The sequence below is a fragment of the Rana temporaria genome, chromosome 2 (genome assembly GCF_905171775.1).
Source record: "Rana temporaria chromosome 2, aRanTem1.1, whole genome shotgun sequence".
NCBI lineage: Eukaryota > Metazoa > Chordata > Amphibia > Anura > Ranidae > Rana > Rana temporaria.
This window is the reverse complement of record NC_053490.1, coordinates 516562743-516575333: the sequence shown is the minus strand read 5'-3', so window position 1 is coordinate 516575333 and position 12591 is coordinate 516562743. Positions and strand designations below refer to the sequence as shown.

Sequence of the window (12591 nt, the reverse complement as noted above, 5' to 3'; positions counted from 1 at the left end):
ATAAATGTATCCCCTAAGATTTAAAGTATAAATTATTTTCCCTAAATGGGAACTGGTTAGTGTGATGTGTACCATCTAGACAACGTTAAAAGCTGAAGACGTGAGTGTTAACAGGAATATGTAACATGGTGACCACTTCCAAAATACTTCTTTGTTAATAGATCTCCTGTCTGAGGTTTGAATAGCAGTTATTGTAATCTTTGGTTAGATTTACAGTATTTATATATATGTTTTTCAAAAGCAAAACTTTGGGTCTCCACCCAAAGGCTAAAGACAGTCTATAATATTCAAGAAACAAGCAAAAAAACATAAGTCCAGATCAGATCTGAGCTCCAACTATTGTATTGTTCTCTAGCTACTGCCGGACCCTCTGGGTCTCCTGCTTTCTAAGGTCTCTTTTAAATAGACGGTCTGATAAGGTCCCCCTGACGTTTTTTTAGGTCGACCTAATCGAAAGTTTCCAGCCTCTTCCCTCAAGGAGCTTACAATCTAAGATCCCTATCTCACATGGATACATGCACATACTAGGGCCACATACTGGCCTTATTATGTGTATGTATTCATGTGAGATAGGGACCTTAGATTGTAAGCTCCTTGAGGGAAGAGACTGGAAACTTTCGATTAGGTCCTCCTAAAAAAAATGGTAGGTAGACCTTCTCAGAGCGCCTCTTTGAAAGAGCCAGTTAAAGGGGTTGTAAAGGTAGAAATGTTTTAACTGTTAATTATCTATGTTAGATACTCATATCGAAAAATGTAATACCTTTCATTAAAATATTTTTTTTTACCTGTGAAAATATAGCTTGTTTTTCATCCTCCTGCTTTCCTCTATCGTTTCTCTCCCCTATTTCCGGGGCATTAAAGCGATGTCACGGCAAGCACAGAACTACATTTCCCATTAGGCTTAGCGGCATCGCGCATGCGCGTTTCCTTTTTTCGCCTAATGAGAACGAGCAACGTTCTCTTCCACACACCGCCCATTGACTGAAGGCAGCAAGGGGGAGGAGTTAAGGCGGGCTTGTAAAGCTTAAACCAATGCACGGGAGGCGGAGTTAAAGCATTTAGACACGCCCACTTATCCCCAGCCTCCGTGCCTGTGAAACGTCCACAGCGTCTTCACGCAGCGCTGTAGTTCAAGGGAGGGAGCGAGCACGATCACTTTCCACCAAGCATAGCGGCTCAGATGCTGGTGGAAAGCTGAAGGAAGAGGGACAGGAAGTGACTTTTTTAAAAATTAACTAATTACATTTTGAGGGGAAAACGAAGGAACAGGTAAGTGAAATAGCAATGCACTAGCTTATAGCAAGCTAGTTAGACATTAAAAAAACGAACCTTTACAACCCCTTTAACTTATCTTTGATGTGTTGGAGGAAACCTGAGTACCAGAGAAAACCCAAGCAACCAGAAGAAGAACATGTAAGCTCATTGCAGATTGTTAACAGGCAGTTCAGTGGCTATCACCTCGGACTTGCAGCACTGGGGCCCTCTTCAAAGCCCAAACAGAGCATTATATGCATGAGGTGTGCATGTTTTCCCTGTGTTTGCATGGGTTTCCTCCAGGCACTCTGGTTTCCCCCCCACACTCCATGCTGGTAGATAAATTGGCTCCTGTCTAAATTGGCCCTAGTAGGTGTATGTGAGATAGGGGCCTTGGATTATAAGCTCCTCGAGGACAGGCCCTATCTACATACCTGTAAAAATAATAGCAGCGCAATCTAAACACTTCTTTGTCAAAAACATTTGAGGAAAACTGTTGAAGGGCCAGTCCACCAAAAACTGGTATGTCAGTGTTGAGTGGATACAGGACAGTATCTCTTGGAAAATCTATTGATGAGATTCTTTGGGTGTAGTGCTCCCATTATATTAGGTTCCCACCATCACTGCTGACTTTATTTTATATTATGGAGGATTAAGCCAGGTGGATGGAAAAAGAGTCTGACAGTGGGATCTCGCTATTTGAGCATCTAAAGCAGGGATCTTCAAACTACGGCCCTTCAGCTGTTGCGGAACTACACCTCCCATGAGGCATTGTGAAACTAACATTCACAGACATGACTAGGCATGATGGGAATTGTAGTTCCTGAACAACTGGAGGGCCGTAGTTTGAGGACCCCTGATCTAAAGCCTCATACAAATGATCGGATTTTCAGCGGACAAAGCTAAGGACTTTTGTCCGAAGGGCGTTGGCCATTAACTTGTCTTGCATACAACGGTTTGGTCGGCTTATGCTAATGTTGTGTTATGGTGAGCATTGCTTCTGAGCATGCGTGTTTGTACTTTGTTGTTTTGTCCGATGGATCTTGTGTACCCATGATCGGATAATTCGACAACACACAATTGTTGACACGATTTTAAAGCATGCTATCCAATATTTGTCCGTGGAAAATCCGACAATTGTGCGATGGAGCGTACAAACGGTTGGATTTTCTAAAAACAGCCTGTGATCACACGTAATCCGATCGTGTGTGTGAGGCTTAAAGCTGATTTAGCCCAACAGGTTCGGCCGATAGGTAAAATATGCTTTTTGATGGACTGACCATTTAGAGGTTGCAAGCTGCACACTACTGCTCTTTGTATTATGTCCTTTTAAAAAAAATCCCAGATTGGACTATTGTATATGCAAACGTAACAAATGTTATAGGGCCAGATTCACGTCCGATCGCGTATCTTTGTGCGGGCGTAACGTATCTGATTTACGTTACGCCTCCGCAACTTAGACGGGCAAGTGCTGTATTCTCAAAGCACTTGCTCCGTAAGTTGCGGCGGCGTAGCGTAAATCGTCCGGCGTAAGCCCGCCTAATTCAAATTTGGAACAGGGGGGAGTGTTTTATGTAAATGTTGTGTGACCCGACGTTATTGACGTTTTTCCCGAACGGCGCATGCGCCGTCCGTGGAATTTCCCAGTGTGCATTGCTCCAAAGTACGCCGCAAGGACGTCATTGGTTTCGACGTGAACGTAAATGACGCCCATTCACGGACGACTTAACTTTTTCAAATTTCGACGCGGGAACGACAGCCATACTTAACTTTGTTACGCCGCACTTACGCCACCATATAGCAGGGGTAACTATACGCCGGGAAAAACCTAACGTAAACGGCGTAACTTTACTGCGTCGGCCGGGCGTACGGTAGGGAAAGAGACTTACGCCTGTCGGATCTAACTGATATCTATGAATAACTGATTCTAAGAATCAGGCGCATAGATATGACGGCGCAACGCAGAGATACGACGGCGTATCTCGACTGAAAATCTGGCCCATAGTTTTTTTTTTTTTTAAATGACCCTTTTAAATATATCAGTTTTTATCTGTTGACAGTGCTTTTAAAGTGTTACTAAACCCAGCACCCTGCATTCACTATATCTGGTCTACCACAGTACACAGAACATGGAAATACAATTAGTTAAGTAAATATAACCTGCTAAATACCTTTTCTCAACAGCAGTATATAACTGTTTTATGATTTCTATCAGTGTCTGGTTAAAGCTTGCAGGAGGAGTTTTTATTCTGCTCTGACTGTCCAATCAGGCTGCTCTGTCTGGACAGTGCTGATTGGCCCTGTGCTGATCACATGCACCCTCCCAAGAAACATAAAAAAAAACTCTGTAGCAATACACACCAAACTGAGCATGTGCAGAGTGCCCCCCAAGGCTCTGTTCTATCAGGAGATGGTTTTGGGACAGTGGAAGAAGGGGAGGAACAGAGAAGACAGGATCAAACAGCCTTTTTACACAATTGGGAGGATTAACTCCTTAAGTTCCACAGTGAGTACAACAAGCATGCTTTACTGCATATACAGACTGATTTTACTGTTGTGGATTTAGTAACACTTTAATGTCTCCAAATTATTACAATAGTTATTGTGAAATAACAAGACCCGCAGCCTCTAGTTGGAAAAGACTTGGTAGCCGACATCCCGGGTCTTCATCTTGAAGTTGTAGTTGCCAGTTCTTCGTTGATACCAGCAGACCAGGATGGCGGTGATGATGGAGATCACAGCAAGGACGCCGACGGCAATAAGGATGATGTAACCGGGGCCGAGTGCGGCATTAGCTGGCGTGTCTCCATTGTTGTCTGGAAAGAAAATTCAAATACATATAATGATTCAAAAATAATTATAAATGTCCCAATTTTTATTGGCATAGATTGGTGTGCTGTGACAACTTGACATTTTCCCCTGTACCATACAACCGTGCCTTTGTAAGGAGTGCGCTGGATTACACAAACTCACACAGTCCCTGAGCAGTAAGATTCTTAAAGGACTTACGACGGTGAAGCGCCATGTACGCCTTCGTAAGTCCTAATCCGACCCGTCGTATCTATGCGTCTGATTCTTAGGCCTTGTACTCACGGCAGGACATGTCCGATGAAAACGGTCTGCAGACCGTTTCCATCGGACATGTCTGGCCGGGGACTGCCCGGGGACTTCTGTTCGATGGCTATACACACCATCGAACAGAAGCCCGCGCGTAAACATTACGCGGGGCGTGTCCGCGGTGTCGCCGCGTCGATGACGCGGTGTCGCCGCGACAATGACGCGGCGACGTGGGCGGGCCGCCTTAAATATGCTTCCACGCATGCGTCGAAGTCATTCGACGCATGCGAGGGATGCGGGCGGCAGGACATGTACGGTAGGTCTGTACAGACGACCGTACATGTCCGGGCGGACAGGTTTCCAGCGGACTGTTTTAAAACAAGTCCGGGAAACAGTTGTCCGCTGGAAACCTGTCCGATCCGTCCCAAAATGGTCCGCTCGGGCCAACACACGGCCAAACATGTCTGCTGAAACTGGTCTGCGGACCAGTTTCAGCAGACATGTTTGGTCGTGAGTACGGGGCCTAAGAATCAGTTACGCATAGATATCCATTAGATCCGACAGGCGTAAGTCTCTTACACCGTCGGATCTTAACTGCATTTTTTTTTTTTTTTGCCCGCTAGGTGGGGCTTTCGTCGATTTTCGCGTCGAGTATTCAAATGAGCTAGATACGCGAATTCCCAAACGTACGCGCGGCCGACGCAGTAAAGTTACAATGTTTACGTTAGGCTTTTCCCGGCGTATAGTTGCCCCTGCTATATGAGGCGCAGCCAATGTTAAGTATGGCCGTCGTTCCCGCGTCAAAATTTGAAAAAGTTACGTCGTTTACGTAAGTCGTCCGTGAATGGGGCTGGACGTCATTTACGTTCACGTCGAAAACCAATGACGTCCTTGCGGCGTACTTTGGAGCAATGCACACTGGGAAATTCCACGAACGGCGCATGCGCCGTTCCGCAAAAACGTCAATCACGTTGGGTCACAGTAGTTTAACATAAAACACGCCCCCCCCCTCCACATTTGAATTAGGCAGGCTTACGCCGGCCGATTTACGCTACGCCGCCACAACTTACGGAGCAAGTGCTTTGAGAATACAGCACTTGCCCGTGTAAGTTGTGGCGGCGTAACGTAAATCGGATACGTTACGCCGCCGCAAAGATACGCCATTCTATGAGAATCTGGGCCAAAGTCTCCCCAATAATAACAATTTAACCACTTGCTTACTGGGCACATATATCCCCCTCTTGCCCAGGCCAATTTCAGCTTTCAGCGCTGTCACAATTTGAATTAAAAATGTGCGGTTATTCTACAATGTACCCATATGACATTTTTATATTTTTTTTGCACACAACTATGGATTTATTGTGGTGGTATTTACTCACCACTGGGGTTTTTATTTTTGGCTAAACAAACAAAAAAAGACAGACAATATTGAAAAAAAATGTTTTCATAGTTTGGTATACAATTTAGCAACTTTTCTCCTTCATTGATGTGCGCTGATGAGGCTGCACTGATGGGCACTGATAGGCTGCACCAATCTGGCAGCAATGATAGGTGGCACTGATGAGGCGGCACTGTTAGGTGGCACTGGTAGGTGATACTGAGGCAGCACTGATGGCCACTGATGGACATTGGTAGGTGGCACTGGGGCAGCACTGATAGGTGGCACTGATTGACAGCACTGATAGGTGGCACTGGTGGGCACTGGTTTGCAGTACTGATGGACACTGGTAGGTGGCACTGGCAAGTGGCACTGGTGGGCACTGCTAGCAGCAGTGACTGTCACCGTGTGGGACCGATGTCCCGTTTACACAAGCCGGTAATCGGATTATTTTTTTCTCCTCGCGCTACAAAAAAAAATCAGATTACCAGCTTCTGTTTACATCATGTGATCAGCGGGGATCAGCCCTTTACTCTGATCTGTATTTGGCCGAGTCCCTTGGAGAAGCTTCCAGAAGTAGAGGGTGGAGTTTAGGAGGAGCTGTCTGGAGTATTGAGGAGGGCCCCAGCCAATCCCCAGCAAAGTGGGCTGGCAGGGGGCGGGAACCTTTTTAAATACTCCTGGGTCATGCCAGCAGGGGCAATGTATGTCAGGTGGAATATTGGAAATGGAGTGCTGAGGAGGCTGTCGGAGGGAGCCCCCTAGTCTGGGGGGGGGGGGTGGTGACCTTGGGCCTGGACATCTTTCCTGGAGGCACAGGAGCAAGGAGAGGACAGCGGGAGCAGGTCAGCACATCCAGGAGATCTCCTGAGAGTCAGTCTGGAGCACTGTAGAGAGGTAGCCAGGAGGGCTGGTGAAGGGGGCTGCTGCAGCCAGGGGGGCTGGAAGGACCTGAAGAGGTGGTGCTGGGATCAGTGACGACGGGAGGAAGGGCTGGGAAAGTGCGAGCTATGTCACCCTATATGTTCTACAAGTATATGGGCAAGGGTTCCTTCTTGTAATGGGCCTTTGCCACATAAATTACTGCTGGGAGACATATCTGAGTCCTGCCAGTAAGTAAAGTGCTGGTTGGTGGTGGGATCAGTGACCATGGGAAGAAGTGCTGGGAAAGTGCGAGCTGTGTCACCCTATCTGTTCTACAAGTATAGGGGCCAGGGTCCCTGCCTGTAATGGGCCTTTGCCACATAATTTACTGCTGGGAGACATAGCTGAGTCCTGCAAGTAAGTGAAGTGCTGGGTGGTGGTGGGATCAGTGACCATGGGAGGTAGTCCTGGGAATTTGTGAGCTGTGTCACTCTATCTGTTCTACAAGTATAGGGGCCAGGGTCCCTGCCTGTAATGGGCCTTTGCCACGAAAATTACTGCTGGGAGACACAGCTGAGTCCTGCAAGTAAGTGAAGTGCTGGTGGAAGAAGTGGTATGTACATAGAGGCTGTATATACTAGGAAGTTGTCCCTGAAGTTGTTTGAAGTCAAGTGGGCATCCCATAAATTCCCATACCCATCTAAATGTATTAACAGTCAATAAACCATAAAAACAAAAGTTGTGGACTGTCTCTCTGTCTATAAAGTGACTGTAAAGATTGGCTGTGCAGGGTGGGGGATCCCATTTCACCTGTAGCTTCTACGTGGGATGCACTGCATACAAATACATATTTTTTAAATATAAAACAATTCAGTACTAACTTCGGCTGTTCAAATGCAGGGGTCCCATCCGTGTGACTCCCGTGAAGACATTTTCACCGCTCCGCACAGACGCTCTGGAACTACTACATGACTGCAAAAACAAGGGCAGAGAAGAGGTTACATTATATGTTACTTGGAATCCTATAATCACCGTCATATTTATTTTATTTACCGTATTTATGGTATTTAGACAGGATCTAATTAAAGCGGGAGTTCACCCGAAAAAAAATGTTAACATTAGATTGAGGCTCATTTTGTCAAGGGGAATCGGGTGTTTTTTTAAAATCGAAGCTGTACTTACTGTACTTAGAGATAGATCTTCTCCGCCGCTTCCGGGTATGGTCTTCGGGACTGGGCGTTCCTATTTGATTGACAGGCTTCCGACAGGCTTCCGACGGTCGCATACATCGCGTCACAAGTAGCCGAAAGAAGTCGAACGTCGGTGCGGCTCTATACGGCGCCTGCGCACCGACGTTCGGCTACTTTTGGAAAATCGAGACGCGCTGTATGCGACCGTCGGAAGCCTGTCAATCAAATAGGAACGCCCAGTCCCGCAGCCCATACCCGGAAGCGGCGGAGAAGATCTATCTCTAAAACGGTAAGTACTGCTTCGATTTAAAAAAAAACTACCCGATTCCCCTAGACAAAATGAGCCTCAATCTAATGTTAAAAATTTAGTTTTTGGGTGAACCTCCACTTTAACATACCAACATGTCTTTGGAGTGTGGGAGGGACTGTGTAACAAGGTAATGGAACTTTATAAAGATGGAAAAGGATATAAAAAGATTTCCAAAGCCTTGAATATGCCAGTCAGTACTATTCATTCACTTATTAGGAAGTGGAACATTTCGGGATCTCTTGATTCCAAGCCAAAGTCAGGTAGACCAAGAAAGATTGCAAGAATTGTTCGGGGTACAAAGAAAAACCCGCCGGTAACCTCAGGAGAAATACAGGCTGCTCTAGAAAAAGACGTTGGGCCGGATTCAGATACATTGGTGTATCTCTCCGCGCGGCGTAACGTATCTCAGATACGTCACGTCGCCGTAATTTAGGGCGCAAGTTCCGTATTCAGAAAGAACTTGTACCCTATGTTACGGCGGTGTAACGTATCTGGTCCGGCGTAAGCCCGCGTAATTCAAATGTTGATGATGTGGGCGTGTTTTATTCAAATTCACTGTGACCCCGCGTATTTGACGTATTTTACAAACGGCGCATGCGGCGTTTGTGAAAAAATCCCAGTGCGCATGCTCGAAATTCCGCCGCAAATCGTCATTGCTTTCGACGTGAATTACGTCCAGCACTATTCGCGAACGACTTACGCAAACGACGTAAAATTTTCAAAATTCGACGCGGGAACGACGTCCATACTTAACATAGGATACGCCTCATATAGCAGGGGTAACTATATGCCGGAAAAAGCCTAACGTAAACGACGTAAAAAAATGCGCCGGGCAAACGTACGTTTCTGAATCGGCGTATTTAGCTAATTAGCATATTCGACGCATAAATATACGGGAGCGCCAACTAGCGGCCAGCCTAAAATTGCAACTAAGATACGACGGCGTAAGAGACTTACGCCGGTCGGATCTTAGTCAAATCTATGCGTAACTGATTCTATGAATCAGGCGCATAGATACGACGCCGCACACTTAGAGATACGACGGCGTATCTGTAGATACGCCGTCGTATCTCCTACCTGAATCTACCCCGTTTTGTTTTTTTCCAGGTGTACAATATGACGATACTTGGACAAAAATAAGCTGCATGGTCGAGTTGCCAGAAAGAAGCCTTTACTGTGCCAATGCCACAAAAAAGCATGGTTACAATATGCCTGACAACAACTTGACAAGCCTCACAGCTTCTGGCAAACACATCTGGAGTGGCGAGACCAAAAAAAAAGCTTTATGGTCACAACCATAAGAGCTATGTTTGGAGAGGGATCAACAAGGACTATAGCGACAAGAATACCATCCCCACTGTGAAGCATGGTGGTGGCCCACTGATGTTTTTTTTGGGGGGGTGATCTCTAAAGGCAAGGGGAATCTTGTGAAAATTGATTGCAAGATCAATGCAACATGGTATCAGAAAATACTAGCAGACAATTTGCATTCTTCTGCGCACGACATTGACCCTAAGCACAAGGCCAAGTTGACCCTCCAGTGGTTACAGCAGAAAAAGGTGAAGGTTCTGGAGTGGTCGTCTCAGTCTCCTGAACCTAATATCATCGAGCCACTCTGGGGAGATCTGAAACGTGCAGTCCATGCAAAACAACCAAAGACTTTGCATGACCTGGAGGCATTATGCTAAGACAAATGGGCAGCTATACCACCTGCAAGAATTTAGGGCCTCATAGACAACCATTACAAAAGACTAAATGCTGTCATTGATGCTAAAGGGGGCAATACACAGTATTACTGTAATAACTAAGGGGATGCAGACTTTTACATGACATGGGGCATTTCAATGGTTTACTTGTTGCCATGTTTTGTTTTACAATTGTGCAATTCTGTTATGAACTACAGTTATAGAATATGAATCCCATAAGAAATAAAAGAATGGTATTGTATATACTGTATATTACCAATTCTCCAAGGGTGTGCAAACTTTTGAGCACAATTGTAGATAGATAGATAGATAAGATATATAAGATAGACAGATATGATGGAGAGATAGATAGATAGATAGATAGATAGACAGACAGACAGACAGACAGACAGACAGACAGACAGACAGACAGATAGATAGATAGATAGGATAGATAGTGTAACGGGAGTCACTTTTGGGCACAGATTGAGCCAGGAAATAATGGACATATCTTGGATTGTTTTAACATGGGTCTGTAATCCACAATATATTCAAGAATGTCTGCAAGAACTAATTACAGGTTGTTGATTCTGAACCCAACAGGTCAATGGAGTCAATAGACCTGAACCCAACAGGTCAATAGAGTGATCCATTCATTTGGTAACACAGACTGTTAAGGGGGTAATTCAGTCTGCTACTGTCATGTAAACTAGTCTTAGTCTGGCTTCTCAAGAACCTTTCATTGCGTGAATTTCTATTGATGATAGATGAGGATTGTGAGATGTCTGACTTGCCAGCTATAGTTAATTAGAATTGGAGTCAGAATGTCTGACTAAAGGAATGTGTATTGAGGGGGACTTGTTAGGAACTATTGTATGATGTTGTGGGTGGAGTGTGTCATTGTCCATTTGATTACTGCAAGTATCCTTTTTGGTGTATATAAGAGCCTGATTTTCCCATTAAAAGTCTATTCGTTTTGAACCAGAGACAGAGCTGTGTGTCTCGTTTCTGGGGAATTCTTATGGGTCCTGTTCGCCGGATTGTGGAGTGTCGATAAGCTGTCGTGGGTTGGTGGAATGGAATATCGTAAACGGCATTAACCCCTGACTGTTACAGATAGACAGATAGACAGGGATAGAAAGATAGATAGATAGATAGATAGATAGATAGATCCCCTCTATTGACCCTGTGACCATTGTTACTGGGACAGGAAGTGATGAAAAATATCGAACAATTTACAGTTGTCATGGGAACAACTCTTCCAGTGATGCAGTGCACCGATTGATTGCTCTCTGTGTGGAATCAGTGGTCTCTCTGCAGAGGTCCAAGAAACCGAGTCCGACCTATAGCTCTGCAACCTGCAAAGTTCTCAACTTTCATCTTCCTTCAACACGTTCTATGTATACATACCGGTTTGCAGGCATTAGGCGTCACCTCCCGACACACAGACAGCCGGCAGTGCAGGTATACGATGGGATTGTTGACGAAGGAGAAGATCTTTGTTTGGAAGGTAGCATTGCTGGAGACGCCATTCGTTTGGATGGTGGTGAAAGTGTTCGCCAAGGCACAGCTTTAAAGTATAATGCAAACAAATGATTATCAATGCCAGAGTGGACAGTGACAGCAATAAAACCTTTACAGAAGTCCCAGCCCTTTACTCATCCCATCCAGAATTAAAAAACAGAAATGTTTCAGCTGGAGTTAGATTTTAAAGTGTTACTAAACCCAGAAGAGTAAAATCCGTCAGTCAATACAGTAAAGCATGCTTGTTATACTCACTGTAAACCCCCCTAAGGGGTTAATCCTGCGTATTGTGTAAAAAGCTGTTTGATCCTGACTTCTCTGATCCTCCCCTTCTTCCACAGTTCCCAATACATCTTCTGATAGTATAGAGCCTTAAAGGCACTCTGCACATGCTCAGTTTGGTGTGTATTGCTAGAGAGTTTTTATTTGTATTGGGCAGGTGCATGTGATCAGCACAGGGCAAATCAGCATGGTCCAGACAGGGTGTCAGGGGTCCTGAAGCCTCATAGGACAGTCAAAGTAGAATGAAAACTTCTACTACAGGCTATAACCAGACACTAATAGAAGTCACAAGACTGCTTGTGACAGGAAGGCCCGTAGAGCCCAGAATCCCTTGGAAAGGTTGGGAAACCCTTGTTTCAGCTCCCCATACACCTCTTATGTCTAGGTTACCCAGTGTCCATTAGGGGCACAGGGTCACTGAGAAAATATGTCTTGGATTACTTAAAATGGGACTTGGATTACTTAAAATGTATCCACAATATCTCCCAGAATATATGTAAATACTATTCTTGGTTTGTTTGATTCTGAACTCAACATGCTAGTTGAAAGAGCTGATCACATTGGCCTCTGTACAATGTAGGAGACAGGCCAACTCCTGCTGGAGCTCCTGCTATTGTGTGAAGATGTTCTGTGTTTATACTTATGATAATGTATAATCAGGGCTCGAGTCCTGCGGGAACGCGTGGGAACGGCGTCCCTGCACTTTTTTCACAGCGGGAAGTCGTTCCCTTTGCAGGACTAGAGCAGCCTCGAGTAGCCGAGCCGCCCGAGCCGATCCTTCACTAAGCGGCGATGCCCCGCATCACCGCATAGTGAAGGACTCGACTCAAGTCACTGTCAGTGACAGGCGAACTGAGCAGAGCAGACTCAGAGCTCCTCCTCCAGGCTCCGACCTCACCTGCCACCTGTCCTTCAGTACGCGGCCAGTTGCGTGTGACCTCACGCGGAGGCGGAGTCACACAGCAACGCTAGGGTGAGCCCGTGTCTCCTCTCCTCACACAGTCACACGCACTCTGCCCTGACACTGACACACTGACACTGTGTGTG

At 45.6% G+C, this 12591-nt stretch overlaps 1 protein-coding gene across 1 annotated transcript in view; it reads right to left on the bottom strand.

The window, feature by feature from the left end:
* Nucleotides 1–3811: 3811 nt before the first annotated feature.
* The window catches only part of UMODL1 (uromodulin like 1), a 110473-nt gene continuing 101693 nt past the window's right edge, over nt 3812–12591 (bottom strand). Inside the window, exons 17-19 of the mRNA XM_040339026.1 lie at nt 11149–11308; nt 7435–7525; nt 3812–4070 (exon numbers count right to left, since the gene is read on the bottom strand). Of these exons, the coding sequence (XP_040194960.1) occupies nt 3883–4070; nt 7435–7525; nt 11149–11308 (439 nt within the window). The 3' untranslated portion in view covers nt 3812–3882. The remainder of the gene's footprint in view (nt 4071–7434; nt 7526–11148; nt 11309–12591) is intronic.